The 12,756-nt window shown below is 39.7% G+C and overlaps 1 protein-coding gene across 1 annotated transcript; it reads right to left on the reverse strand.

The window, feature by feature from the left end:
• Positions 1–3,454: 3,454 nt before the first annotated feature.
• On the reverse strand, positions 3,455–12,009 carry PDCL2 (phosducin like 2). The gene is given in 7 exon segments (XM_059817931.1): positions 3,455–3,618; positions 3,970–4,178; positions 7,079–7,222; positions 9,033–9,123; positions 9,617–9,737; positions 9,878–9,926; positions 11,852–12,009. Coding segments are annotated over 7 exon segments (936 nt in total).
• Positions 12,010–12,756: the final 747 nt, after the last annotated feature.

Here is a 12,756-nt window from a genome sequence, read left to right on the forward strand (position 1 = left end):
GTGCATAAACTGGCAAAACTTAACGGAGTGGCAGAGAACAGACTTGACCGTCACAGTCCTTTCATCTGTTTACAATGCTTTTAATACCAGTTTTATAAAATAGCCTTACCAAACGTTAAAAATAAGAAATTACCCTAGCTCAGTTTAAAATCTCAACACCTAATAAAACCCTATAACTTTTAAAATACTGTACTAACATTGTATGGTTTGTACAATTTGTATTGTACAGTACTAATACTGGCTGTTGAGGTCTGAGAGATTTCTGGACCACCAAACTGATGGAAGGCTCACAGCAGGTGAGTTTCCTGCTTTCTGACTGAAAAGCAGCAATTTAAGTCCATTCTTCTTATTTTCTAATCCTTACAGTTTGGGGTTGCTTTGTGTGGCTGCAAGGTAAAAGAGTAATTGTGAACTTGATAAACTCAAGTGCCCTATATGGGGTTGAAGTTATTTTGTTAGGCAGACTACACAGTGATGAGGTGGGGATTTGTTCAGAAAATGTATCATTTCAGCACAGGAGCACACAGGTGTAGTAGCAGTTTGCAGGGCTATCTCTGATAATAAAAGTTAGCATTCTTGTGTTTGTGTGTTGGTAAAGCTTATAAAAACTGTAAGATGTGCCTGTATTATTGACTTTGCAGAGAAAGTTGTGAAACAGCCCAGCTGATAAATGCAACCATCATCAGGTATCAGAGTTAATCAGGGAGATGACTAACCGATTCTGCACAGTCTTTATGTACAACTGTAATGGATTCCAGCCATACTCCCTACTGCAGGACTGGAATATGCTTAAATGTTCTGTGATTATGTTAGCATAAACCTGTTCTGCATGCAGCAGAACATAGCAGCGACCTGTTTTCTGTGAAATAAAACATCACTCAGTGGTAATAGTGTGTAAATGTTTCCAGCTTTCTTTCTCAGTTACAAGGATGTTTATTTTTCAGTTGGTCTCACAAACAGCAATATATCTAAAAGTGTCATTACAAATGTGTATCTACAGAAGCTTAATTAGCGTTTGTGTCTGGAATGAAGTAAGGAACTTGACTTGGCTGCAAAATCTCATGGATTTTTCTTTCTGGATTACTTCTCAGGTAAATCAGTTTCCTCATTCGATTCACCTGAACTAAGTCTTCTGCAAAGGTATTGTAGGGGCAGGAACCTCTTTGGCAGTAATGCTGCTGAAGAGCTGACCATGAGCTCAGTTTTTCCACTGTAAGAATTTTAAAAAGCATTAGTAAAAATACTTATTTTTGTTACTTACTGATTCATAATACTCTATTTCTAGCTTTCAGTTGAGGAAAATGTGACATAAAACTAATAATTTCATTACTCATGCAAAGGATAATCTTCCTATGATGAAATGTAGTAAAGATAATAGGTTACAGCAGGGATGGGAAATCCAGGAAAAAATGCAGGAATATTGTCAACAAAAATACGTAATTACCGGAACTAGAATATGGCCAAGAAAGCAGGAGGCTAAAAATAGCATCAAGCTCTATGTATCAAATTTGCCACAAAATCTTTAGTAACCAGTAGTAATTCTTCAGAAAAACAAAGGAGAGTGCACTGTCTCTCTTCACACCTTCCATGTATGGGAGCATAACACCTACCTACTGCAATGTTGCAGTAGCAAATTACTCTTTGTGGCTTGCACATCTTACCTTTTGGGATTTGACAAGATCAAAACAGGCAACATAGCTGTGGAAATCACTTGCATTTGCATTTTCTGATGAGGTTATGGCCTAACCAAGGTCACTTTTTTTAAATGCTTGTTTTCTTTTGAAAGTATTTTAAAAGCTCCTGAAGGAACAGGACAGAAAGCTTAGAAATGGTGTGGTGGTTTTATGAAACTATTCTCCACCTAAAAATACTATTTTTCTGGCTCTTATCGTCAGTGTGAGTTTGCTCTGGTGTGTAATGGTAGTTCTGTTTCACTCACAAAGGTTACACAAGAGCCAACATAATTTTCAGACATTGCCAAATTGTGAGCAGGAAATCTTTTGTGAATTACTGAATGATGGGACTAGATTGGGCTAGAAATGCAGAAATTTCCAGTGTACTTCCATTAACTATAGCCATGTTTCCTACAGAACTGTCATCACCATCTTGTGCATGAGCCACAGAACAATCATCTGCTCAGAATGTTCCTTTTTTGATCCTCACTGACGTATTCAAAAGAGGATCTGTTTGAGGAAGCTGATTTTGAAACTAAATTCCACATCACTCCAGCATACTAAAATCAGTGAATTTAACAAAGATGCTGACTTGAAAGCCTGTCACAATCTACATAATCCTTGTAAAGCAAGGTTGACTAACATTCATTCTTAGACCCTTTTCCTACAAATGGTGTAACTGACCAAGAACCAGGAACATCTGCTTTTAACCTGCAGATTCCCTTGGGTTTTGCTGCTGCTTTGTCACATCTGATGGCTGTAATCATCATCATATGGTCACTTTGCTTCAATGAAGTAAGTAAGGGTAACAAAAGGAAAGGTTTGGCCCTTTCCTGTTGTAGCTATTGATATTTTCCTATTACTTCCAGTGTGATAACACTAGCACTTCTACAGTTGCGTATTGTGCTGGAGCACCTCTCCTGTGAAGACAGGCTGAGAGAGTTGGGCCTGTTCAGCCTGGAGAAGAGAAGTCTCTGGGGAGACCTTCTAGCAGCCTTCCAGTACCTGAAGGAGGCCTACAAGAAAGCTGGAGAGGGACTTTTTACAAGGGCGTGTAGTGATAGGACAAGGGGCAATGACTTTAAGCTGAAAGAAGGTAGATTTAGATTAAAGAAGAAATTCCTCACTGTGAGGGTGGTGAGGCACTGGAACAGTTGTACTGTAAATTATTTTGTTAAGGATATCCTTATTTTTGTTAGGAAGGAACAACTGATCCAACCATCAGTATTCTAAAATAGTAGGAAGATTATCCTTGACACGGGAGAAGATTCTTGAACACCTGTCAACCAAAGGGAACTATTCGTTGATGGATTCAGGGCCAAATCCTGATTTTATATTGCTATACACATCATCATCTTTGGGTTTGCTTGTAAGTGGGGGGAACTGAGAAGGTCCTTAGCAGAGCAGAGTTCCACTACAGTCATTTCACTGAGAATTAAAGGAGTATCTTGCACCCATGCTGGATAAAAGGAAGAAGAAAGTATGGATTAGAGCTCACCAGCTAATACCCTCCCCTTCCCATTCCATTTAAGTAGAGTTTGTATGAAATGGAGAATCCAGACTCTCAGTGTCAATGACACCCATCTATATGTATCCAGAGGTAAGTACGGCTTTCATTTACTACATCAATTTTCTTCCACAAATCAAAACCAAAAAAGATACAAGTGAAACAACACCTCTTTTTGTTTTGGTGTTTTTTATTGTTTCGGGCTCGCCAAAAGAGTAAAAAACTGTATTTGAGCTAATTTGTGTCAGAACGAATGATCTGCATTAAAATTTTCTCAAGTAATAGGTGGTTTTGTCACATCACTGCTTATTGTGTTGGTGTCTTCATGAGCAGAAATATTTTGCACTGACGGTGTCATCATATTCATAATGTCCTTTTTGGGATTTTCTTCTAAGTCAGTTTCTATTGCTCCAACTTCTGCTAGTTTCCATTCAAGCTCTGTAAAAACAAGTGACAATTTATTCTGATAATTGCAATAAAGCCTCACAAGAGGAAAAGGACTTTTATTAAAGACCAAGCTCCATCTCAGCAACAACAAAAATAGAGCCATCCTTGCAACAACCCAACTTTATCTCAGTAAAATATCTATCTGTGAAATTGCAAAATATCCATGCTTATCCAATATTCTTACCACAGAATTACATAAATTAATTCTTTGCTTTTTGTATAATTTTTCTACAAAAATATTCAAAAACCTTTTTACACCTTTAAGCAGTTATCTTTAATCTAATGATTACAAACAACATAACATTTTATATAACGTAAATTATTTAAAAATATTTCTCATACCTTCCACTTTAAGATACATTCCCCCACACTCAGCTACTCCAATGAACCTGCCTTTTATTTCACCAGTTTTATATGGAAGTATTGTGGGTAAATATCTGTCATAGTAATTCTGAATGCAGCTGTTTACAATGGCTTTGAGAAACTTGACTTCTGGAAACTTTCTGGCTAGCAGGCTGAGATGTTTGTTAACCAGTAAACACATTGGGATGCTAGTAGAGTAATACTGCTTCAGTAGTCCAGCTTCGTACTCCGAAACCGATTTACCTTGGATCAGTTTTGCCATTGCTTGGCTCCTTTGCACTCTTACCATCAAGTATCTTCGGAAGTTTTTGATGCACATTTTGATTCATTTCATCTGTGCATAGTACTGCAACCTTGAACTAATCACTTAACACCAACTTTTTAAACATCATTTAACTCAATTTGTAAAGTAACTAAAATGAAAAATAAAGCCTTTGAAGAATAAATGTACCTTTTCCTACAGGCTGCTTCTACTTTAATTTGTTACAAGAATTGCACCACAAATTTTATTTAGCTTCTTCTAAGATCTTTGTGATTTAAAGAGCTCTCCAAGTAAAATTTTCCAATGCATACATAATGGGTACAGTCTGTAAAATATGTCAGTAAAGCTACCAGATGGTTCAAGCATTGTGGCTCAGTTTTGTTCTCCACTAAGATTTTAAAACTAATTTTGTCCATTTATTGTAGAGTTTAAATGAGGTTTTTTAATCTGTAATATACATTTTACTTTAATTTATTTGAACTGGCTTTCAGTTTAACATTTAATTACTTCTCCATTCTTTTAGTAAAATCTAAGTAATGTCAGGGAAACCTTTGTATAGTTGTATTACCACCACAGGCCTGTCCATTACTTTCATAGCTCCTATTTGCAGTGCAATCACCATATAAACCTCAGTTAAAAAACAAACAAACAAAACAAGGGGGTTTTTGGTTCCCCTCCAGCCTGTTAACCTTGTAGAAGTTAGGATCTTTGTTGTAACCGACTGAAGCTAGAGCAGCTGATTTAGCCTATGGAGCCTCAAAGACTTCCCCTCTCGTGGCCAAAGACAGGTGAGGCAGTTTTGTTTTGTTACTAGCCATAAGAGATTTTGGAGATCTCTGATTCATTCCTAAGGAATTTTGAGTTTCCTCACAGACTTGTATTTATGCAATGATAAAGTAAAGAATTGGTTCTCCAGTAAACAAAAACAATGAAAAGCAAGAAAAGCTGCTATTTTCTTTCTTCAGAGCTGTAAATTTAAATTACTGTAATTTGAACAATTTCATGTCATAGACTCATAGGATCATAGAATACCAGGTTGGAAGGGACCTCAAGGATCATCTGGTCCAACCTTTCTTGGCAAAAGCAAAGTCTAGACGAGATGGTCCAGCACCCTGTCCAGCCGAATCTTAAAAGCATCCAACGTTGGGGAATCGACCACTTCCCTGGGGAGATTATTCCAATGGCTGATTCTTTTCATTGTGAAAAATGTTCCTCTTGTGTCCAGTCGGAATCTCCCCAGGAGTAACTTGTACACATTACCCCTCATCTTTTCCATGTGACTCCTTGTAAAAAGGCAGTCTCCCATCTTCTTCGTAGCCACACTTAAACACTGGAACATGGTGATAAGGTCTCCCCTAAGCCTTCTTTTCTCAAGGCTGAACAAACGCAGTTCTCCCAGCCTTTCCTCATGCGGCAGGCTTCCCAGTCCTTTGGTCATCTTTGTGACCCTTCTCTGGACCCTCTCCAGCCTGTCCACATCTTTTTTCTATAGCGGGGAACTGAACACAGTATTCCAGGTGTGGCCTGACAAGCATCGAGCAGAGTGGAATAATGACTTCTTTATCTCTGCTGGTGATGCCTTTGTTGATGCAACCCAGCATCCTGTTGGCTTTCTTTGCTGCAGCAGCACACTGTTCGCTCACATTGAACTTTTTGTCCACCACGACGCCCAGGTCCCTTTCCGCAGAGCTGTGCTCCAGGCTGGTAGATCCCAGCCTGTGCTGCACTCCTGGATTATGTTCTCCCAGGTGCAAGACCTTACACTCGTCCTTGTTGAACTTCGTAAGGTTCTTGTTAGCCCACTCTTCCAGCCTATCCAGGTCTTCCTGCAGGGTGGCTCTCCCTTCTGAAGTGTCCACTTCCCCACTCAGTTTGGTATCATTGGCAAACTTCATCAGGGTACACTTGATCCCGTCATCCAGGTCACTTACGAAGATGTTAAACAGTGTTGGGCCCAATACCGATCTCTGGGGGACCCCACTTGTGACAGGTTGCCAGTTTGAAAAGGACCACCACCCTCTGGGTGTGGCCTGTCAGCCAGTTCCCCACCCACCCTACAGACCACTTGTCCAGACCATAACACGTAATTTGATTGACCTATTCCTACTGCTCCTGGAAATAATACGCAATTCCTGACAACTGAGAAGAATCAAAGAAGCTTCCTCCTCCCAACAGGCTTAAAAAGAATGAAAAGAGAAAGCTGGTCTGAATTGAAAAAATGCACTAAACATTCCATACTAATTCTCAGTGCTTTTGAAAAACATCTAATAGAGTTGCTAATATATGCTGAACTAATCATGGGAATCCATTGACATTTCTGCTGGATCCTGTCACAACTTCTGCTACCATTAGAGAATTTATTGGGGAACTGATAAACTAACAAATTCCCTAGCTTTCCTCAGTTTTCCTAACTGAGACTTCTCCTATTGGGCTTTTGATTTGTTCGAGTCAAAGGGGAAATAAAGGTAGAATAATCCTGTTAGAGCACTCCTGCCAAGAAAAAAGTCTGCAAATGAACTTCCCTTAGCACAGACAGTGGACACCACTTTCTCAGTGAAATTCAGGAATCTCAGTGAGGTTCAGTACATGGTGATAAGCATACACAGCAAAAGAAATCTTTCATATAATCAAGCAAAAGTGAAGTGATTAACTCTCACAAAGTGAATTAGCAAATCAAAGAGGTCCCATGCTCTATGATTCCATTGCCTCCAAACAATTGCTATTTCATTAGTCTATTGTATTTAATTTTTCTTTGTGTTGCTTCTTATTTACCAGTTCAATTCTCTGTACTGACGTATTCAGAATCTTAAACAAGAAAGTAATTACCTTGACCGATAAAGATGAATTATAACCCAAACATCCTCTGCAGCACTTGTAACTTCCTTTGCATACTGCTCTCCACAAATTTCTCTTAGCTCCCCATACTTTTGCACCGTCTGAAGACATTTCCATTCTTGTAAGCGTTGCTGCCTAATTAAAAAGAAATAATACAAATAAGAATTTGGAACATTTTAAATGCATTTTAAAATAATATCTAGTGCATTTCTCTCAATTACTTAAAAAAATGCTTTGAATAACCCTTTAACTCAAGGTCTTCTAATGTAATTTCAGAGCTAGAAAGGCTTCTATGCTAATCTTTATTCAATAAGGTAACATTAAAATGCATTTTCTTAGTTTTATGTTCCTCAGTATCAGATTTGGGAAACTTGAGTAACAAACATGTTACACAAGGGTTTATCATTTGAGACAAAGCAAGAAAAAAATAAAGCATGTACTAATTGGTTTTCTGATTCTGAAAATGGGATTAGTTTGAGAAAGAACTACAGTACTTATATTTATGAGACATTTTTAAAATAATTCATGAAAATTTGAATGTAAAAACAGTAGATGGCAGTCTTCATCTATAAAAATATTTGCAAGGTAGTAAAGGAAAATGCCTCACTGAGATTTGTTGAACTAAAAGCAGCTATTAATTTTACTAACTGAAAGCCACTATAGAATTGCCTTTTTCAAAAAAGATCACATAATATATGTGCAATGTTATTATACTCTAGCAACAATGCATGATAATTTAGGTTCACAACTTCCTCCAAATTACGTGAATTATTATCTTCCTATGAGAATACAGCACTAGATACACAGTGTTAGCACTAGAATTGTTTTAGTCGTTTTAACCACACAGAAGCAGTAAGTACAGGTAGAATCTAGACAGAGGAAATGTTTTGATCATACTAGCATTTTTATTCTGTGTAAACTGCCTGTCTCATTTGTCTGTTACAGTACAAAGCTCTGCAGAACTCAGCAGAGTACTTTGTAAAATACCTACAAAAGTATAAATGTGAATGTCCAGTATAGCTAAAATTACTAAGTCTCCATACAACCTGCCAAAGTTTTCTGAACCTACAGGCATAGAACACATTGACTCTGCATGGTATTGTAAGTAAAATGACTGGTGTACTCCTACCACATAGTTGAATAAGGTTGTGCCACAGTGGTGCCTAAGAACAGTATATGGTGTATCACAGAATTACACAATCGCAGCATGGCTGAGGTTGGAAGGGATCTCTGGAAGTCATCTGATTAAACCCCCCTGCTCAAGCAGGGTCAGCCTTGAGCAGGCTGCCCAGGAACGTGTCCAGATGGCTTCTGAACATCTCCAAGGATGGAGACTCCACAGCCTCCCTGGGCAACCTGTGCCAGTGCTCAGTCACCCTCACAGTAAAAGAGTGTTTCCTGATGTTCAGAAGGAACCTCCTAGTTTCAGTTTGTGCCCATCACCTCTCGTCCTGTCACTGGGCACCACTGGAAACACCCTGGCTCTGTCTGCTTTATGGCCTCCCTTCAGGTATTTATAGGCATTGATTAGATCCTATATAGATTAGATCCTATATAAACTTCAAATGAATATTTTCATGAAGTAAGAAATAGAAAAGCCATTAATACTCATCTTGGATAAGAAGCAAAATAAACAATAGTTGTGTATTAGGGGTCCACAGGCAAGTGAGACTAAATTAACTATTTTAAAAGGGGAATAATTTTGTTCTAACAAAACGTCAAAGTAAAATATAAACTGCATCTCTTTGCCACTGACAATCAAGAAGTAGGACAGTAATGTGAGTGCTGTCTATCTGCTGGCAAAGGAATGGAAGGTGAAAGAAGGCAGTTGTGTCAGTCAGCAGACATTACTGTTCAAAAGATTCTGAGTTTATGTTTCAGGAGCATGCAAAGGTACAATAGTGACACATGCACTGTTAATCTGGATAGAAATATCTTACTATACCTGTCCATTTCAATAGCTTTCCTACGAGCCTCATCAAAGTCATCTTCAGCTTCCTTTAATTCTTCAAGATTCATTCTTTCATACCGTTTCACTAGAAACAACAAACAAAAAATTAGTCACCTTTTGTTGTCCAGAGTGTCTTCAAACATTTTAAATTTATGAGAAGTATTACAGAGGCATGGAACTAATGAAAGAAAAGGGTGTACTAATTTCAGAAATTACTCAACTTTTGTTGAGTAGCTCTGGGTAAGAGAGAAAAAAATGAAATTTATTTAAGTATACAGGAAAATACAGAAACGCAAGAGTGGATTACTACCAATTTTTCAGAATGTGAATCTTGCTTATGCTGACTGGTTCCTTTATGAAATTATGAAAATTAGTTATCTGTACATGTTTTATGCCATAATGTTTGTCACTAAGTATGTTATATGTTTAATTCAGAATACTTTTTAAAATAACCAAGTGAAAATAATACAAATAAAAATATTATTGTACCATGTTTAAGTTACAAAAAGCATTATTGAAAATACGTCAGCTTTTCAAATGTTGTTATACTGATGGTATGCATTTTTAATTTTACTTGCCTTCTGCTTCTTTCTGCAAGTGTAAAACCATTTCTTCAATTTAACTTTTTGGTTTTTCTTTTGGAGGAAGAATTCCAAAATCTCTCAGTATGTCATTCCATTCAGTATCTTCATTTGGATCCTGTTTTGATATTATGAAAGAGAACTAAATCAACAAATCAGTCTTGTGTGCCTTTTTTTTAAACCAAAACCAGCCCTTTTTCATTTCGGCATATATTAAGGTTGTAACAAAAGGCAACCATTACTTAGAGGCTGCAATACCTTCCTGGACCATTCTCTAACATGAATTTTCATTTGTCATTTTTCACGTCTGAACGGAGAAGAGCAAGAAAATAAGAGAGAAAGAAAACTCAAAATGCAAGCACAGATAAAATAATCAGTCTACAAAATATCAGCTAAAGAATTGTCTAAACTTACATGGAAACCTACTTCAGAAACCCAAAACTATACACCGCTTACTTAAACACACTTAAAGAAACAGAGCTTTATACAGGCAAGATTTTTGTATTAGTATTTTTATGTTACTACTAAGAATAAGGGATTGACACTGTGAATAAACGTGTAAAAGCACGCCTACAATCAGAGGAAAAAACCTTTTTTATTTAAATGAATGATAATATTAATGTGGCAACATAAGCTACTTCATACACCATGTTTATAACACAGGACTTCTGCAGGTGTAAATCTACATTTGTGGTAATTTTAATTAAATGGTTAAGATAAAGGAACTGCATGCTATTTATAAGACCGCATTTCTACTGAAATTGTCACATTAAAAGAATCTGTTTATTGTAACGGGGCTGGTGTTGGCATGGTAGAAGAGCAGCACGTTAGGAGGCCCCTCACGGAGGCCATGAGTCTGGCCCGACAGTGGCAGGACGGCAGCAGCCAGTGGGGCAGGGCCACCCCACCCTCACCGGTTCTAATGGTAACTCTAGTCTCAGGGAAGAGAAGATCAGAAGCTAGCAAACCTGTAACAATTTTTTAACAAATTGAGTTAAATGATGTTTAAAAAGTTGGTGTTAAGTGATTAGTTCAAGGTTGCAGTACTATGCACAGATGAAATGAATCAAAATGTGCATCAAAAACTTCCGAAGATACTTGATGGTAAGAGTGCAAAGGAGCCAAGCAATGGCAAAACTGATCCAAGGTAAATCGGTTTCGGAGTACGAAGCTGACTACTGAAGCAGTATTACTCTACCAGCAGGCCACAATCCCAGGTGAAAAGTCTTCTCATGACACTTCTCACTGCTGGCAATGATTATGTTAGTTACCAGCTGCTTTGCCCGGGGTAACGCATAGATCAAGTTTGGGAACCCACAGGCTGCGTAACTTCAATCCTTAGGTGTAAATAACACTTCCGGTAAATTTGATTTGCAGTTCTGGTTTTCCTGGCGAATGACACGAAACAAATTCTCAGTTTTGTTTTTAAAATATGCTACACCTACGATCGTCCAGCTATCGAAGTGTAGAATTCTATTATTCTTACAGGAGGACGGTAATAATGGGTAATTCTTAACTGTTAGAAACTCAGAGCTTCCTGATGTATTCGCACAAGAAAACCCACATGAACTGCTCTCCCGTCTGCCACTCCTCGGGACCCCCGCAGGGGCTGGGAAGACTACGCAGGCCCGGGGCAGCGACACCGCCTCTCTCTGCCCTGCGGGGCCTTGCGGCGCCCCGCGGCAGGCTTGGCCGCGCCGGGGAAGCCCTACGCGGCGGCCGGCTCTGCCCCTGCCCTGCCCGCCACCCTGCCTTTCCCCCTCCGCCCAGCAGGCGGGGCGGTTCCCTCAGGCAGCACGACTCGGCTCTCGCAGCACTCGGCACCTCTCCCGGCCCCGAGGGCTGCCCGCCTACAGCCTCCCCCGTTTCCTCGGCGTCCCCGCCCCAACTCCCTCATCGCGCCCGGTCTCAGCTGCTGCCCCAGCAGGACAGCTCGGGGCTGGGGTGACCCTCTCTGCCCACCTGCATCGCTCCCCCGGGGCACTGCCGCTCCTCGCGGAAGCCTCTGGTCTGTCCCGATGGTGGCAGGACGGCGGCGGCCGTTGGGGCAGGGCCAGCGCGCCCTCGCCGGCTCCAACGGCGGTACGCGAGGCGGGTGGGCAGTCAGGCGGCGGCGGGCCCGCGCCCTTTGCCCCGTCGGTCGTTGGTTACTGCTGACGAAACTGCTCCGTTTAAAAACGTTTCAGAAGAAAAAAAACCCGGAAAACAAACAAAAATAAACAAAATCCAAACAAACGAAACATGGAACACGGGGCACTTTTAGTCTGGGCCGCTTTAGGCCGTGGTTTGGAGCTGGGTGTGTCGGGAGGAGGCAGCCCTGCTTCCCGGCCTTGCCCTTCAGCCCGGGCCTGCTCATCCCGCTGCCTGCTTGAGTGGAAGCTCTCAGTCATGCGGTGTAAGGCAGTGGGGGGAAAAACTTAAACAACCAACCTAATTTAATACAATACAATACAGTACAATACAGTAAGTGTTTTCTGGCAGAAGGCCACATGTTAGTTCTGACCAGGCGTCACATAACACTGGATCCTCAGTTCACAAGTAATTCCACCAGTGTGACTGGAGACACGGCAAACCGTAGCGTAAAAAGTCGGTAAGAAGAGGAAAATTACTTTTTAAGCTGGTTTCCACCTCCAAGGCCCCCTGTTTTCCCAGCTACCTTCTGAAGTTCAGCTACTCATCCAAGCTTGCAGAAGCAAGAGTAGTAATGCTGAGGTCAGTTCAAACCATGATCAGCCAATACGACATTAAAAATAATAATCTGCTTCTACACAGAATGATTAGTCACTTTCAACATAATTACAACCTCAACTTTATATTTTAACACAACCCTGGTGTGAAAACAGAGAGAGAAGCTAGGAAGATTGTGAGGCTAACGTGTTCTTTTGAGTGGAATTTCTTTAATTCTACATCAAAACCACTTGAGTTTTCAAATGGATCCTAAATCTGGAAGAATGTAAATAATGTAATTAAGTCTTCTTCTGAATAAGAACCATACTGTTCTTAATAGCTAAAAAAATTATGTCACTGTATTTTAGTTGAATTAAGTAAAGCTATTTCTTCAAAACACGCAACTTACTAAATTTCTGTTTGTTAAGGGAATAGAGATTCTCTTTTTTTTTTTCAGCTAATGAAGCACA

Source organism: Gavia stellata, chromosome 5 (genome assembly GCF_030936135.1).
Source record: "Gavia stellata isolate bGavSte3 chromosome 5, bGavSte3.hap2, whole genome shotgun sequence".
Classification (NCBI taxonomy): Eukaryota; Metazoa; Chordata; class Aves; order Gaviiformes; family Gaviidae; genus Gavia; species Gavia stellata.